Source organism: Leucopleurus acutus (genome assembly GCF_964270905.1).
Source record: "Leucopleurus acutus genome assembly, chromosome: 1".
Taxonomy (NCBI): Eukaryota; Metazoa; Chordata; class Mammalia; order Artiodactyla; family Delphinidae; genus Leucopleurus; species Leucopleurus acutus.
This window is the reverse complement of record NC_139142.1, coordinates 13,841,005-13,859,385: the sequence shown is the minus strand read 5'-3', so window position 1 is coordinate 13,859,385 and position 18,381 is coordinate 13,841,005. Positions and strand designations below refer to the sequence as shown.

At 42.7% G+C, this 18,381-nt stretch overlaps 1 protein-coding gene across 1 annotated transcript; it reads left to right on the top strand.

Moving 5' to 3' along the window:
• Nucleotides 1-11,722: 11,722 nt before the first annotated feature.
• Nucleotides 11,723-12,054, top strand: LOC309957802 (cytochrome c oxidase subunit NDUFA4-like; the record flags this gene model as incomplete). The annotated part of the gene is made up of 1 exon (XM_082833278.1): nt 11,723-12,054. The coding sequence occupies one exon, from the start codon at nt 11,723-11,725 to the stop codon at nt 11,969-11,971; it is 249 nt and encodes an 82-aa protein (XP_082689404.1). The 3' UTR covers nt 11,972-12,054.
• Nucleotides 12,055-18,381: the final 6,327 nt, after the last annotated feature.

Below are 18,381 nucleotides of genomic sequence, written 5' to 3'. Positions count from 1 at the left end.
ATATTTTACTGTCTGGACACTTTTCAGATTTGCCTTCCCTATGGCTTCACAATGATTTGCTTGTAAATCAACACTTTTTTGCAGATAATAGGCATGCTAAAAAGTTTTTTCTTCTATGTTGGATCCTTCATCCACATATTCAGTGTGTTTGGCACTTTTTGGCATGGACTTGTGGGGCTTCTCTCTCATGTCCTATTGTGGTCACAGGGGTACGGAATAACTTGAATAAAATAGTAGCCTCATTACGTATTACGTGAGAAAGGTGTTATTATCCCTATGGTACAGAAATGGAAACTGAGGTTCAGAGATGTCCGATAACTTCCCTAATATCCTTCAACTTGAATGTCCCAAAGCTGGCCCTGAACCCAAGGCTATGTGGATCTAAGCCCACACTGACTTCCGTGATTTAGATGATTCGGATAATTTTTATTTAATTAGCTCAGCCTAGCTGAGCAGTGACTTGCCGAGTTTGTGCCACCACACGTAAGGTCATTCAACACCTTGTCCGTGTCCATGATAACCTCACGGCCTGGCCTGTGCTGTCTGTTCCTCTTAGATGTGACCCTGTTCTCTGCCTCCTCTCAAACTCAGCCAGCTGGTTGGTCTCCAGCCTTTGTTTACTTCCCCTCAGCTTCCTTGATCTTTCCCGAGGCTTCAGTGCTTCTTCTCTGCCTTCTGCTGTACCTCAGTTTTCTATTCCTCACTCTTAGCTGACTCCCAACAACTATTTTTTTCACCTGATTATTCTTGACAGAAATGAGTTTCATGTATATGAAGCAAAATTTTCATGGTTGCAAAAAAAGGCACCGTATTAGTCAGCACAAGCGACTGAACCCCAATTCAATCAGTTTTAGGGAATGAATTGGCTCAGGTACCTGGGATGTCTGGGGGCGCTGCCTCCAGGCATGGCTGTATCAAGTGGCTCAAGCAATGACATGAAGAGTTTGTCTGTTTATCTTTTGACTTGGTTTGACTTCTCTCAGATAGAATCTCTCCAATGTGGCAGCAAGAATGCCCTGGCATATCTAGGTCTCAGGGCAAGAGAAGGAAACTCACCCCTACCCCACCTCTCTTGATCTCAGGGCAAGAGAAGGAAACTCACCCCTACCCCACCCTCACCCCCAGCTCTCATACAAACCCCCATAATGATTTTGATTTACCCTGTTTGGGTTGCATAGCCATCCCTTTGGCAAAGAGGTGGGGACATGTTTGACAGCCTCAGGGACACGACACAAAATTGGTGTAATGTTACCCCATTACCTTTAGAAAGGGAAGCAATGACTATCCAACTTGGTCCACATAACAAACTTTCCCTGAGGAACACTCATGACAGCAGAGAGAACACGAGTTCTCCACTTAACCCCCATGATCACCACAGGCTGATTTGGGAAGATCTACCCCCCATTTCCAGCTGGCTTGGGATGGGAGGGGGCCCAGCGTTAGAGCCAGACAGGCCAGGAGAGAACAGCCAGAGGCCACAGGCCTCCATATCCGGAAGTCCCTCCCTCATCATAAATGTCCCAGTGACCCAGGGACCTGCCTGAATCCCTGATGAGGAGCGTGGAGAGTGTCCAGTCGCTCCTTCCACTGTTTCCCCTACCCAGGCAACCTCAGGGACAGTTTTCAATACACATATTCCCAATGTCCTTCTTTTTTCTCCCAGATCTAAATGATGATGGTGATGGCGCTGCTAATGACAGTGACAGAAAACTAAAGCTCACTGAACACCCAAGTACTGCTCAAGATGCTTAAGAGGCATTAACTCATCTAATCCCCGCAACAACTCTGTTTTACAGGTAAGAAACTGAGGCATAGAGAAATTAAGAAATTTGCCCAAGATCACAGAGCTAGCAAGTGGAGAGCTGGGCTTTGCACTCAAGCAGTCCCTTAACAGATAATGAAAATGAATGTTAACTGAGCACTTGGTATGTCCCAAGTGCTTTATAAGGATTATCTTTAATTTTTACAGTAGTGCAACAATGCAGTGACTATTATCCTTACTTCACAGAAGAAGAGAGTGAGGTGTAGGAGGAGTAAGTAACTCGCTCAGTCCCCAAAGCCTGCAGGGACCCACCCCGCTAAGTAGTTGGGAGCCGGTTCTGAACAGCAGAAAGATATATCTGAAGCTGCACTTCTGGAAAATGAATCTGGCAGCGGCGTAGAAGAGAGACTGTCTTTTCTCGGCTCAGTGGTACCAGCTGGAAGATCTGACCACAGAGCCAGCAAGGGGCAGAGCTGGGGTTAGAACCACATCTATCTGATTCCAGTGCCTGAGTTCATATCCCCTCGGCCAAGTGGACTGAAGCTGGATGAAGGCTTAGGCTCCACAGCCCTCTTCCCTCATCATGGGTGTTCTGGTGCCTCATGGCCCCGCTGTGCTTCCTCTTGCTTTGAACCCTTCTGTTGGCCCATCTCAGCAGCAGACAGTTCCTCTGAGTCAGATATGCTCAGAAAAGCCCCAATCCGCCACCAGTTGGAGCTGGTAAGGCTGCAGTACTTCCTGTTGAAATGGGTCCTGGGGGCAGAAACTGCAATGTCATTCGTACCCAAAGCTCTTTATTCGTGGGGCTTTACAAAACACAGAAGGCCGAGTCCTGTCTCACGGAGCCAACAGACCACAGACGTACATAAAATAACAGAGAAGAATAATAAACTCTCCCCCCTCTCCTTACACCATAACTTCCATTCTGCCTGAACAGCCCCCTCCGCTGCCCCTTTTGTTTCTTTCATTACCTTCCTCTGAGCAGGCTTATTACTGACATAGACACCTAATTAACACATCAGGTTTCCCCTTTTCCAAAAAGTCTCAGAAATTTGCCTGTTCCCTGATGCTGTTCACTCGAAGCCCCCCCTGCCGTCTTTATTTGTTCTGCTTTTCGTCCTGGCTTGTATCATTTGTTCCTCTGTACTGAAAGCTTGTCAGCTCATGGAACCTGGTACGTATTAATTAGGAGGATGGTCCAGCGCACGTCGCAGCTTGATGGAAAGCAAGCCTGAGTGGGGAACTAGGCAGAGAATCAGAAATAAGCGGAAGCAAGCAGGAGTGGGAGACGGCTTAAGACCATGACCCAATTTTCAGGCCCAGGGCGAACAACGGTCGGCCTCTTTTTCCCCTTTTTTAAAATAAATTTATTTATTTATTTTTGGCTGTGTTGGGTCTTCGTGGCTGCGCACGGGCTTTCTCTAATTGCGGTGACTGGGGGCTACTCTTCATTGCGGTGCTCAGGCTTCTCACTGTGGTTTCTCTTGTTGTGGCGCACAGGCTCTAGGAACACGGGCTTCAGTAGTTGTGGCGCACGGGCTTCGTTGCTCCGCGGCACATGGGATCTTCCCGGACCAGGGCTCAAACCCGTGTCCCCTGCATTGTCAGGCGGATTCTTTTTTTTTTTTTTTCTTTGCGGTACGCGGGCCTCTCACTGTTGTGGCCTCTCCCGTTGCGGAGCACAGGCTCTGGACGCACAGGCTCAGCGGCCATGGCTCACGGGCCTAGCCGCTCCGTGGCATGTGGGATCTTCCCGGACCGGGGCACGAACCCATGTCCCCTGCATCCTCAGGCGGACTCTCAACCACTGCGCCACCAGGGAAGCCCTGGCAGGCAGATTCTTAACCGCTGCGCCACCAGAGAAGTCCCAACAGTTAGCCTTTTGTGCCGTGATTCTTTACTTGGGCTAAGCCAGTCTTCAGCTTGTGCCATTAAAGCTCGTATCGGGTCTCGCTTCTGTGCCTCCACCCAGTTTGTTTCCCTCGGCCAGGATGCCCTGCCTTCTGTCCTCCACCTCTCTGAATTCCACTGATTTACAAGGCCAAGATGAAGCCCCATCGCCTCCAAGAATCCTTCCATGATTCCTCCAATCCTAATTAACTTGCATTTTCATGACACTCTTACAGTATTTGTATCACAGAATCTAGCCCTTGACTATGTAGTCTTCTCAAAGAGAACTGTCTCAGCCTCTCCTTCCCTCAGTCTGGAGAGAAAAAAAAAAAGGGTTCTTCCAGACACAGGTTGAATAAGAAAGAGGCTTGTCAGGTGTTTTGGGTCAGACGTACCCCCAGAGCAGTCCTGCAGCCACCGCAACGAGGGCAGCAGGAGAAGAGCTCAGCAGGCACCTAAGATTATACAGCAGCTACGAAGGGGAATCACCAGCCATGGTTCAAAAGTATGACCAAGTATACACACCTCCGCTGCTGCCAGCTGCAACGGGTTGCCCACCCGTGAGGGAAGCAGCTCAACTGAAAACCGGCTTCTGCAATTTGAAGTGTCTGCCTTTAGAATTTTGGACTCATCTGAAATACCTATTCCTTGTCCTGTACACAGGTTTTAATACATGTGATGAACTACTGGGTGTCTCTGTGATCCCCTCAAAATTCCTTTTCCATTTCTGGATGCCTTACCCTTGGCTTCTATGTTTGCATCCCATGGCCAGCACCAGGGACTCTCTTCAGAAGACTGGAATTTAGATGCTCCTGGGGGGCCGTTGGTCGATGACTGACTGGTACCCAACATGAAAGCTCAGCTCTCTGCCCAGAGTTGGGATCAAGTCTGAGGTGTAACTTACACTCCACGGCCTTCCCAGGGTCAGGCTGAGGCTCGGACTTGCCTGCAATGGCTCCCTGGCTTGGCTTCTTTGTGTTCTCTGTCCTGCCTGTCTGGCCTCCCACTCCCACCCCATCCCCTCTGATTTTCCCCAGGGAGCAAGTCCTTTAAAAATTCCTTGTCTGTTTCCGGGAGAACCTGACCTAAGATAATACATATGGTGTGTTTTTTCTTTGGTCACTGGCAGTCATACGCCTCACCCCACGCTGCCAGGTCCACGCCTTTGAGTGATGATTGTCATTCTCTTTGACATAGCCCTCCAGGACCCAACTCCGAGTAAGTTTCACCACAGAGTCCATATTTCACGTTACATCATTGCAAACGTGCCCTCCAAGCCAGTAAAAATCCACCCAGTCACTCCTAGGTGATGTGATAGCAGATACGCAGTCAGAAACCTATTTTTACTTATTCCATGTAGAAGATAAAATGTATCTTATTTTTTCTTCTTGGACTTTCCCCATTCAAAATAATTTCTATGGAATACATTTAAGGACATCAATGTACTAAAATGTTTTGTCTGTGAAAGAGAGGAACCATTAGGACCAAAAGGAGTCAAGGAACTTGTATATATAATTAAGACAATGATGGTTACTTTCGATCCTGGGTAAAGGTTTCGTTTCATATTTATATCCCAAAGTTTGCAAAGATAACCAATTAAATGTCATCTCTCATCCTCCTAGAAAACAGTAATACCTTCGCCCTCTGTGGCTTTGGACGCTGTCAGTGGAGTCACTGATAGATTTCGTTCACTTTTCTAGATCCAGCGGTCCTGATATAGTGACTCAGCACATTGTGCTTCAGCACCCCTGGCCCTGCCCTAAACTCTTCTGATAAGCTACCAATGAAGCAAAGGAAACATTCACCTTTCTGTTCTTGGTCACAATCACTAAACTCTTCCTAACTTCATTAAAATCTATCGCTAAAACCCCACCAGCATGTTGTCACCTTTGTTGCAGGTGTGCATGTTCACTTCCTACCTCTCCAAGCCCAAGGCCAAGCCTTGTAGTTCTGTCTTCCCCTATTTTGCTCGGCACGGGTCCAGAGTCACACCTGCCAAACGTATCAGTCTCATGGGAAATGAAAGTCTATCAAGCCAGGCAAATAGGGTCTGTACAAGATTCAACCTATTCATGGGTCCAGGCGACTTTGCAAGCTAGAGCCTGAACTTGGCAGCTGCAATGTACTTTTCTACAATGTAATTTCTCACACTCCTTTAGCTATCTGCTGTAAGGTGCACTTGGTTTTCTTTCTAGCTCTATCGTTCTACAACTTGATCCATTTTCCTGCCTCCCTGAGATATTTACGTCCTCCTGAACTCAAGGATTTCAGTACTTCAGATTTCTAAGGAAGGCAGTTTATTAGGAAACCTGTGTTTACTCAAGTATGTGGCAAGTCCCACTTGGCCAGCAAGCTAAATGTGATTCCTTGAAATTTTCTTCCAAGCATGGACTCCAGGGAGCTAAATGTAACATTTAGTCATCAACAGGATAATTTAGGTTCATTCTTTCTACTTGACTTCTAAGAAGGGATTGGAGTTCACGCTGGTAGTCTCTAGAAAATGCAACTCCCTTCCCACCCTGTAGCGGTATGTTACTATTGAAAGAGCCACCTATTTCCTACGCTGGCTTCCTCTACGCTTTGGGACTTAGGCACCGTGTCTTTTCAGACGTGCTGACTCTTTATGGCTTCGGCAATGTAATAGTGGATAAATGCCGTTGGCCGTTTACCATTTGGGATTCAGCTCCACGTCTGGATCTTGTTATGCAGGCATTTTCAGAGCATTACAGCTCAGCTGTGAAAGCACTCTGGCTTAAAGCGAAAATGCAGTAGAACCTTGCTAATCTAACAGCTTAATCACACTTACCACCCCTTCACAGCAAGGACTTAATAGTAAGACTCAAAGTGAGGCTTCATGTCTTCAGAATGCACAGGAACACATTCTTCTGATGACTGTGTTATCATAAATAATCTCCAACTTTGCTTATTGAAGCAAATGAGACATTACTTTACCGCTGTGCTATCCTTTTAATGCAGCCTTCAAGGACAGCTTCAAAATGCTGGAGAACTTGACTGAGATATCCTGCCTAATGCCTTGAATTCTATCCTTCAGTACCAAGACTCTGTGAAAATGTATTGTGATCCTGGGCCATTTCGTGTCTTCAGGTGCCAGAAGACAATCTTTAGAGGAATGTTCTAAACAAGGAATGTTTGGATTTAGATATGGAAATTCACACACAGATAATTCTAATTATTTGGCCAGAGTAGCTTAGTACATTTTCTCTCCCTTTGGGGGTGAGGGAAGCTTTCGTATTCATATTGAAGTTGTTTCCAGTTATCTAAACGATTTCCATGGCATATACTAGATAAATTTGTTTTCTATTTACCTTCTCGCCATTCATAAAACAGAGAGTGTGTTTCCAAAAGAAGAGAGACTGAAAAAGTGACCTATTGGTATTTTTGAAATCTAACTGATCTCACCTAAAATTCTACTATCTCTAACCAGGAGATTACAGTTGAAAGTTTCTGTGTGTGTGTGTGTGTGTGTGTGTGTCCAAAATCGTTATACTCTTCTATATGAGGAAGTTTTTTACAGATTCCAGAAGACAGCCTTCAGTAACAAAGCTTAATGGAGATACAAGAGGGAAAAGTTGACGGCTCATGTTCACAAGTTCCCACGAAAATGACTACCAATCTAGCCAACAAATATGTTTTCTACTGAGTATAGTGCCTGCATCTGAGTGCAACACGAATACCCTGTACAGATGGATATGGCCATTTTAAGTGACTTAAAATGTGTTGATGGTTGGGGTTATAATCCAGTGTCGTGCAGGCTTCCCGTACATGGGGCTTTAGAATGCCCAGTCTCTGGTTATTTCAGAATAGGGTCTAGGTATGTGACTTGCTTTGTGGAGATCCCTTATTTTTTGGCAACAGGTTGCTCAAGACTTCCAAAGTAATTGGTATTCTCTCTTGTTGCTTCATCTATTCTAGAGATGACATTTGTCAAAGATGGAAAAGACACCTCAGAGTTTTGCCCTGACTCAAGTTGTCCCAAGTGATGTCAATTCAACATCACTCCTTATAAATAAATTACTACAGACCCAATCATCAGAACCAAAGTTTCTCTTCAAGAAAAGGGTGTTTTTCCATATATGCAAATTGAGCCAGATATTTCTCTTGTCAGAAACTCAGCATCATTGTATGTGGCAGGAGAAACATCAGTAGTAATCCAGTATTCCAAAGAATTCTTAGCTGATACCTTCATCTTTGAGGGAAGGCATTCCTAGGAAATCAGTGGAGAGTAACCGCTGAGGTCTGCATCTCAACTTTTCTGGGTTTCATGATCAGTATGATCTTTCCAAGTGAATTCTTGGGAGTCTACAGAAAATCTTTGCAAATTTAAAAATAATCCTTTACAAACATATGTGAAATTATGTCCCTGCCTTGCTCAAAACACTCCCCTGAGGGCTTCCCTGGTGGCACAGTGGTTGAGAGTCCGCCTGCCGATGCAGGGGACACGGGTTCGTGCCCCGGTCCGGGAAGATCCCACATGCCGCGGAGCGGCTGGGCCCGTGAGCCATGGCCGCTGAGCCTGCGCGTCCAGAGCCTGTGCTCGGCAACGGGAGAGGCCGCGGCTGTGAGAGGCCCGCGTACCGCAAAAAAAAAAAAAAAAAAAAAAAAAAAAACACTCCCCTGACTTCCCATGACATTCGGAAGAAAATTCAGTCTTCACCATGCCTCCAGGTTTCCTCATGGCTGGCCTCTGCTTGAATCTCTGGCATCCTTGCCCTCCCTCATGGGTTCTGTTCACCATGGCCTCCTTGATATTCCAGCCTCCAGCCTCCAGCCTCCAGCCTCGAGCCTGTGCACCCACTGTCCCCCTGCCAGAAGTGCTCTTCCCCCAGATGACTCACCCCTGTGACTCGTTCCCTCATTTGGTCTCTGCTCAGATGTCTCCCCTCCTCAGAGAGGACCTCCCTGAACCCCTGTTATGGGCTGAATTGTGTCCTCCCAGAATTCATATTGAAGTCCTAGCCCTCAGCATCTCAGAATGTGACTATATTCATCAATAAGGCCTTTAAAGAGGTGATTAAGTTAAAAAGGGTTTGTAAGGGTAGCCCTAATTCGATATGACTGGTGTCCTAATAAGAGATTAGCACAGACAAAGACACACAGAGATGACCAAGTGAACACACAGTGAGAAGATGGCCATCTGTAAGCCAAGGAGAGAGGCCTCAGAAGAAACCAAAACTGCTCGCACATTGACCTTGGACTTCTAACCTCTAGAACTGTGAGAAAACACATTTCTGTTGTTTAAGCCGCTCTATCTGTGATATTGTGTTACGGCCACCAAGCTAATACACTCCCCCAATCTAAGGGCCCTTCCCTGACTACGCTCCCCCATTCTGTGGTTTACATCTCTTCCTAGCCCTTGAGAGTACGAACTTATTTATTTATTTCATTTCATTTTTTTCTTTTCCATTATGGTTTATCACAAGGTATTGAATATAGTTCCCTGTGCTATACAGTAGGACCTTGTTGTTGATACTTTTTAAAATTGAGATTTAATTGACATATAACATTATATCAGTTTCAGGTGTACAATGTAATGATTTGATATATATATATATACATATATATATATACTGTGAAATGGCCACCACAACAAGTCTAGTTAACATTCACCATTGCACATAGTTACAATTTTTTTCTTGTGCTGAGAACTTTTAAGGTCTATTTACTTTCTTAGCAACTTTCAGATGTACAATACAGTATTACTAACTACAGTCACCGTGCAGTATGTTACATCCCCAGGACTTATTTATTTTATAACTGGAAGTTTGTACCTTTTGACCACCTTCACACGTGGTAGGTGTTCAGTAAATATTTGCTTAATGAATTAATAAATATATTAAATAATGCACAGTAGTCTAGCTCTACAATAACTCTACTAGGAGCTCTGAGCCATGTATGAATACAGATATTAAGGTCTTATGTTTAAATCAAATGAAGCAACTTATTCCCTAAATGTATAGAAACTTGGATTGAAATGATTATAATCCTGGCAGGCACCTCGAAAATGACACTGAAATGAAACTAAGAACTAGAACGTTACTAAGTGGAAGCTGTGAATATGATATCAAATTCAAGAACATAAACGGTTTTTCTTTCTGCTTTCTGGTCATTATACTATATTTGGAATAGTTAGGAGAAAACACACAACAAAGAAGCTAATGTTCTAAAAGGGAGAGATACTTGAAAGTCTTTGAACACCTCACCAGAAATAATTTAACCCAATAAGATTAAAATTCCAGATCAAAGGTAGCAAAAATACAGAAAGGGAAGAAAGACAGTTGTAAGACCTCCCATTCCCACACATGTTTACCACCACGCCAATAATTAGTAGACGTGGGGTTCCCATAGCAAATAATTTCCATTTCCACCACCTGTAAGAAATAGCATTACATCAATGTTCTTGGAAACATAGCTGGTCTCCATCACTCATGATCTGATTGGTCTAGGAATAGATAAACAATAGAGAAAAAATAATGATACACAAGGATGAATCTTTACCATACCATCATATAATCAATCAGCAAACATGTATTGACTACCTGCTACTATTTGAAATTCTATCCATGGTGTCATAGGAAAATCCAACATTATATTCAAAAGCTTCACGTGATTTATGTAGTCAAGCAAACCTACATTAAATGGATATTAAGTCCCTCGCTGGAATGTAAGCCAGGGCCATGACACCGATTCACCTCTGTATTTCAAGATCCTTACACCTAGCTAGGGCTGCAATAATATTTGTTGAATGAATAAATGAATATCAAAATAGAAGTAAAAATATGGCAGTGGCTCCGTTTCTTGAGTGACCCATGAGTCATGAATTCAAAACGGTTAGAATCTTTAAAAGGACTTTGGTCAGCAAGCTTTGTAGGGGAAAAAACAGGCTACTGGACATCCAATCCAAAGATAAAGATTCCCTACACTCAACCTCGTGGTCAAATATCATCCAGTGTCTACCACTGACTGCTTTGCTGGCAGCGGCAACGAATGTCTGTTATTTTGGTCTGTCCTGCATGGACTCCCTCCTTCTTTGAATACCGACATCTCAATTTGCCTTTCTCAGCCTTGATTCACACAGTTTAGGTGGAGCCAAACCCTCTCCCCACCCAGCGAAGATGGGCAATTGGCTCAGGTCAGGCCAAGCCAAGGTTGCCTTCCACTTGACCACAGTGATGGGTTTAGGGATATTAGGTGACTCAAGACAGGTCCACAAGACTCAAGGCCAGATTCATGCTGGGACTTCAGAGGGAAAAGCCTTGTCTTTTTACCAAACTCTAGACTTTATTTATTTATCTTCGTTTCTGTGCGCCACTTTCTCAAGTTGCGGCGAGAGGGGGCTACTCTTCATTGTGGTGCGCGGGCTTCTCAATGCTGTGGCTTCTCTTGCTGCGGAGGATGGGCTCTAGGCACGCGGGCTTCAGTAGCTGTGGCGCACAGGCTTAGCTGCTCTGCGGCATGTGAGATCTTCCCGGACCAGGGCTCGAACCTGTGTCCCCTGCATTGGCAGGCGGATTCTTAACCACTGCGCCACCAGGGAAGTCCCAAACTCTAGACTTTTAGATGTAGGTGTGATGCTAGTCAGTTTAACCATGTTAGCAGAGAGGTAGGCAACTCTAGAGGTGGAGAAAATGTGTGTGTGTGTGTGTGTGTGTGTGTGTGTGTGTGTGTGTGTGTACGCACGTGCGCGCTCATGCCTGGGTGTTCACACGCTTGGGCATGGTGGGGGAGAGGAGAAAGAGAGAGAGAGAGCGCGTGAGAGAGCACGCAAGCCACCATTTAGTCACTTGGATACAGCCGTGCCTGAAACTGGATACACACCACCGATAAATTCCCATCGTGCTTCAGCAAATTTGAGTTGGTTTCCCGGGCTCTCTAGCAAAATAACTTGAATAATACAACAACACAGAGCAAGCCTCAAACTAGTCTGCTTCTCAGTGGAACATCCCATGGTGAAAGCAGTTGTCAAGAAAAAGGAATACAGCAGACTGTTTAGTCCCAGGCCTTGAAAGTTTGTTGTTCTCTCCGTCTGGACTCGAGGCTTCTGTCGCAACCATGCTTCTCCAGATCATCATTCAGGCCAAGAGGCATCCTAGCTTAATCCCTATCTTCATATTTACTGGAGTGGGAGGTACTGGAGCAGCGCTGTATGTCTCGCACCTGGCGTTGTTCAATCCAGATGTCAGTTGGAACAGAAAGGATAACCCAGAACCCTGGAACAAACTGGGTCCCAATGATCAGTACAAGTTCTATTCAGTGAATGTAGATTACAGCAAACTGAAGAGAGAAGGTCCAGACTTCTAAATGAAATGTTTCACTATAAAACTGCTTAGAATGAAGTTCTTCCAGAAGCCACCTGCACAATTTTCCACTTAACCAGGAAATATTTCCCCTCTAAATGCACGAAATCATGTTGGTGTATTGTGCTGGGATTTACACTGATTAATAAATAGTCTGAAACTTGAAAAAAGACAAAAGAAAAAGGACTACAAATTTATGGACAAGCATGGAACTGGGAAAGTTACCTCCCCCCTCTGCGCCCAAGTTTCTGCATCTGTGAAATGGGGATAATAACGAAACCTCCCTCGTGGCATTATTGTGATTAAATAAGTCAATAAGAAAAGTGTTATATGAAAGTATCCCAAATGTTGGTACGATTGGTACTATTATTAGTTACTGTTACTATTATTGTTATTTCCGTCGTAAAAATGATTATATCAATGCTAGAGTTCTATTGCTCTATGTGAAGGTTCTACTCTGGAGTCATATTTGAATTGTTACCAAGTTGAATTAACTACCCATAGGGTTTATTATTGGATACATTGAGCATTTATTCAATCATTCAGAAAGGAAATCCCAGCCAAAAACAAAAAAGAAAGAAAGAATTACAAAGGAACTTCCCTGGCAGTCCAGTGGTTAAGATGCACTTCCAGTGTAGGGGGAGCAAGTTCAATCCCCGGTCGGGGAACTAAGATCCCACATGCTGCTCGGCTCCCCAAAAAAGGAAATCCACATCCAAGTCTGGGATCTGGCCTGACTCCTGAATCCACAGGGAGCACCCGTGGACAAATAGGAGACCCCTGGAGGACAGGGTCCTCATCACTACAAGAGCCTGTGGCTCCATCTGCACCTGTGGAATCAGGCAAACTTCCCTTCTCTGTGGAATCCAGGAGGGAAACGAGTATTTTTAAGGGAACGGAGGGAAAAGGATAATGGTAGCTTTAGCTTGAATCTGAGGCTGCTGTAAGAGAGAATGACAGTGTTGGTAATTTCTCCTTCCTGTTTAAGCACTTCGGTGAAGTGCCTTCCCCTAAATTAAACTGGGAAGTAAGAAAAGACTAGTTCACATGCCAGCATACAGACCCACAGGCCCACTTGGCTACAGATTTCTAGCACACGGGAGTTGTCTTAGAGGAGAACTGGGGAACTGGGCCAGATTGCAATAGCAGAATTTCCCTCCACTGCGGGAAAAAAAGAAAAAAGAAAATGAACTTCAGTCATCTCAGTCAAAAATGCACTGAGGTTGGGCTTCCCTGGTGGCGCAGTGGTTGAGAGTCCGCCTGCCGATGCAGGGGACACGGGTTCGTGCCCCGGTCCGGGAGGATCCCACGTGCCGTGAAGCGGCTGGGCCCGTGAGCCATGGCCGCTGAGCCCGCGCGTCCGGAGCCTGTGCTCCGCAACGGGAGAGGCCACAGCAGTGAGAGGCCCGCGTACCACAAAAAAAAAAAAAAAAAAAAAATGTACTGAGGTTTTCTTCCCAAATCCTTTATCTTTCTTCTCAGTCTCTTTTTCCTCCTTCTCCTCCGCCTCCTCTTTCTAAGAAAAACTGTGGTAACATATACATATATACATATATGTATATGTATACATATATGTTAAAAACTGTGGTAACATATACCATATCCATAATGTTAAAGCGTGCCGTTCAGTGGCACTGAGTACTTTCACATTGTGCAACCGTCCGCATCATGCATCTCCAGAACTTTCTCATCATCCCACCCGGAAACTCTGTCGTCATTAAACACCAGCTCTCCATTTCCCCTCCCCCAGCCTCTGGTATCCACTATTCTACTTTCTGTTTCTATGAATTTGACTGCTCTAGGTCTCTGATATGAGTGGAATCACACTGTATCTGTAGCTTTGTAACTGGATTATTTCACCTAGCTTAATGTTTTCAACGTTCATGTTGTGGCATGAGCCTGAATTTCCTTCTTTTTTAAGACTGGATAATGTTCCATTGTATGTACCACATTTTGTTTATCTATTTATCTGTTTACGGACACTTACGTTGCTTGCACCTTTTGACTCTTGTGAATAATGCTCCTATGAACATGGGTGTACAGATATACATGTTCCAGTACCTGATTTCAATTCCTTTGGCTATATGCCCAGAAGTGGAATTGCTAGATCATGGGGTAAATCTACGTTTAATTATTTGAGGAACCATCATACTGTTTTCCTTAGCAGTTATACTGTTTTCTATTCCCACTAGCTATGCACCATGGTTCAATTTCTCCACTTCACCAGTATTTGTTATTTTCTGTTTTTCTTTTTTAAAAAAATAATGGCCGTATTAATGGGTATGAAGTGGTATCTCATTATGGTTTTGATTTGAATTTCCCTAGTGATCAGTGATGTTGAGCATCTTTTCATGTGTTTAGTGACTTTTTGTATATCTTCTTTGATGGAATGTCTATATATTCAAGTCCTTTGCTCGTTTTTTAATTGAGTTATTTGGTATTGTTGAGTTGTAAGAGTTCTTTATATATTTTGAATATGAATCCCTTATTAGATATATGATTCACAAATATTTTATCCTGTTTCCTGGGTTGGCTTTTCACTCTGTTGATAATGTCCTTTCATGCACAGAAGTTTTAAATTTTGACGTAGACCAATTTATCTATTTTTTCTTTTGTTACCTATGCTTTAGGTGTCATATCCACAAAATCATCACCAAATCCAACGTCATGAACTTTTTTCTTTATGTTTTCTTTGAAGAGTTTTATACCTTTGACTCATGTTTAGGTTTCTGATCCATTTTGAGTTAATTTCTGTATATGGTGTAAGGTCCAACTTCATTTTTTGGCATGTGACTATCCAGTTTCCCTGTCACCATTTGTGGAAAAAAAAAAACAACCCACAATGTTTAGTTTTGAAGACACTCCTAACTGTGAGGTGTAAGATCTTTTCTCAGTTCTTTTAGTGTTTGCTTTGTGCATGTGAAGCTCTGTGAATAGGCGTATACTCATGTAGAACTGTTATGTTTTTTTAATGAATGATCCTTTATCATTGTGAATTGTTCCTCTTTTTCTCTGGTTATATTCTTTATCCTGAAGTTCACCTTGTCTGATATTAATATAGACACTCAGCTTTCTTATTATTAATGTTTGTATAGTATATCTTTTTCCATTCCTTTATGTTTAAATTAGATCTCTTGTAGGCAATGTTCCATTGGGTTTTACTCTCTTATCCAGTTTGACTTTTAATTAAAGTATTTTTATTTAATGTAGTTTGTGATATGGTGGGAGCTAAGTCCAACCTTACTATTTTATTTTCTACTTGGTTATTTGTATCTTTTTCCTCTTTTCATGCTATCTTTTAGATTATTTTTAGATTCTATTTTCTATTGGCTTATTATCAGTATCTACTTGCCTTATTTTTTTGATGGAGTATAGAGTTCACAATAAGCACCTTTAACATCACAGTCTACTCTCAAATCGTAATATACCACTAATATGTACCCTAAGAACCACACAATAGCTGTACTTCCATTTCTCCCTTGGGGTCATTTAAACAATTGTTGTCATTCATTTTACTTCTACATATATAATAACCCCCACAATACATTGCTATTATTTTTTTCCTTAAATGGTCAATTCTTTTTAAAAGAAAATTTTAAATTAGGGAGACACTTATTTTGTATTTATACACACATTCACCACTTCAGTGTTCTTCCCTTCGTGTAGAGCCAAGCTTCCAACTGGTATCATTTTTCCTTCCACCTGAAATGTTTCCTTTAACATTTCTTATGGTGTAGGTCTCCCAGATAAAAAGCCTTGTTTTGCTTCCATTTTGAAGATTATTTTTTCTAGATATAGAATTCTACTTTAACCTTTTTTTTCCCCTTCCATCTCTATAAGAACACATTTTCCTTGTCTTCTAGCTTGCATTGTTCCTGACAAGAAGTCTGTGAGCATTCTCGTCTTTGCTCCGTATATGTAATATGTCTCTCTTTCTGGCTCCTTTTAGTAACTCTTTTAGCACTGGTTTTCAGTAACTTGTGATGTGTTTTTATTTGTATATTTTCTGCTTGGGACTCATTGAGCCTCTTGAATCTATACATTTATAGTTTTCCTTAAACTTGGGAAAATTTTGGCCATTATTTCTTCAAATAGCATTTCTGTCCCCCCTTTTCTGGTACTCCCATTTTATATATGTTAGACCACTTAATCTTGTTCCACAGGTCACTAAAGCTCTTTTCATTTTTTTCAGACTCTTTTCCTTCTCTGTGTTTCAGCCTAGATAGTTTCCTTTGTGATTTCTTCAAGTTCACTGATCTTTTTTTTTCTATAGTGTCCAATCTCTTGTAAAACTTGTCCAGTGAATTCTTCACTTCATTTGGTTCCATTGAAATTCCATTCATTTCTTTTTTTATAGTTTGTATTTCTCTCCTCAGTATGATCATGTTTTCCTTTGATTTCTTAAACATATTAATATGAGCTATTTTAAAGTTTTTGTTTGATGATTCCATTATTGCTATCATTTCTGGGTCTGTTTCTTATGATTAATTTTTCTCCTGATTATGAATCATACCATCTTGCTTCTTTGAATGTTTAGTAACTTTTGACTGTGATTTAAAATTTTTTTAAATTAATTAATTAATTTATTTATTTTTGGCTGCGTTGGGTCTTCACTACAGCACGCAGGCTTTCTCTAGTTGCAGCGAGCAGGGGCTACTCTTTGTTGCAGTCCGCAGGCTTCTCATTGCAGTGGCTTCTCTTGTTGGGGAGCATGGGCTCTAGGCACAGGCTTCAGTAGTTGTGGCTCGAGGGGTCTAGAGCGCAGGCTCAGTAGTTGTGGCTCAGGGGCTTCGTTGCTTCGCGGCATGTGGGATCTTCCCGGACCAGGGCTTGAACCCGTGTCCCCTGCATTGGCAGGTAGATTCTTAACCACTGCACCACCAGGGAAGCCCCTTGATGTGATTTTAAATTTCACATTGTTTTGTGTCTGGCTTTTGTTGTCTTTCTTTAGAGTATTGATGTTTATTTTGACAAGCATTAATTTACTTATGGACTAGCTTAATTTTTTTTTATTTTCAAGCTTTGTTAGGTTGAATCTAGAACATCCATTGTTTTAGGGCTAATTTATCTCTACTACAATGGTCTAACTGTTCTGAGGTCTCTAGTAAATGCCTCAGTGGTTGTAATAAGCAAAATAATGGGCTCCCCAAATGTCCACATCCTAATTCCTGGAACCTGGGAATAATTAAGTTAAATGACAAAGGGGAAATAGGGTTTAAGAATTAAGTTTTCTAATCAGCTGACTTTAAATTAGGGAGATTATCCTGGATTATCTAGGTGGGCTCAAGGGTCTTTAAAAGCTGAAGAGGGAGGCAGAAGAGAGAACCAGAGAGACAGAGTGTGAGAAGGACGCAGCTCAATGTTGTTGACTTTGAAGACAGAGGAAAGAGGCCATGAGTCAAAAAACAGTGGGTGGTTCCTAGGAGGGAAAAAATGCAAAGAAACAGATTCTTCCCCAGATCCTCCAGAAAGGACTGCATCATACCCGCATTTGGGTCTTGCCCCAGTGAGATCCGTTTCAGACTTCTGGTCTACAGAACTATAAGTTAATACATTTGTGTTGTTTTAAACCACTACGTTGAGAGTAATTTGTTACAGCAGCCGCAGAAAACCAAGGCAGTGGTCAGTGAGATTTCTCCACGCTGACTGGGTGGAACTCAACTGTCTTCCAGATAATTATGAATGCTGAGAATGTTTCTGTTTATGGCTCCCTCGTGCTTCTTTCACCTTGTTTTGTTTCCCTTCCCTCAGGGATTATAGTCCTGCTGTCCAACATCTGAAAATAATTGTATCATATATTTTATCCAATTGTCTAGTTGTTTATGGCAGGAAGGGAACAAATAGTACTGGTTATTCCAACATGGCTAGAGGCAGAATATAATGTGTGCAACTTTGCATATTGAGAAACAAATTTATATAGCATGACTTTTTTTTAACATCTTTATTGGAGTATAATTGCTTTACAATGGTGTGTTAGTTCCTGCTTTATGACAAAGTGAATCAGTTATACATATACATATGTTCCCATATCTCTTCCCTCTTGCGTCTCCCTCCCTCCCACCCTCCCTATTCCACCCCTCTAGTGTATATATGTCCATGTCACTCTCTTACTTCATCCCAGCTTACCCTTCCCCCTTCCCGTGTCCTCAAGTCCATTCTCTAGCTCTGCGTCTTTATTCCTGTCCTGCCCCTAGGTTCTTCAGAACCTTTTTTTGTTTTTGGATTCCATATATATGTGTTAGCATACAGTATTTGTTTTTCTCTTTCTGACTTACTTCACTCTGTATGACAGATTCTAGGTCCAGCCAGCTGACTACAGATAACTCAACATCGTTTCATTTTATGGCTGAGTAATATTCCATTGTATACATGTGCTACATCTTCTTTATCCGTTCATCTGTTGATGGACACTTA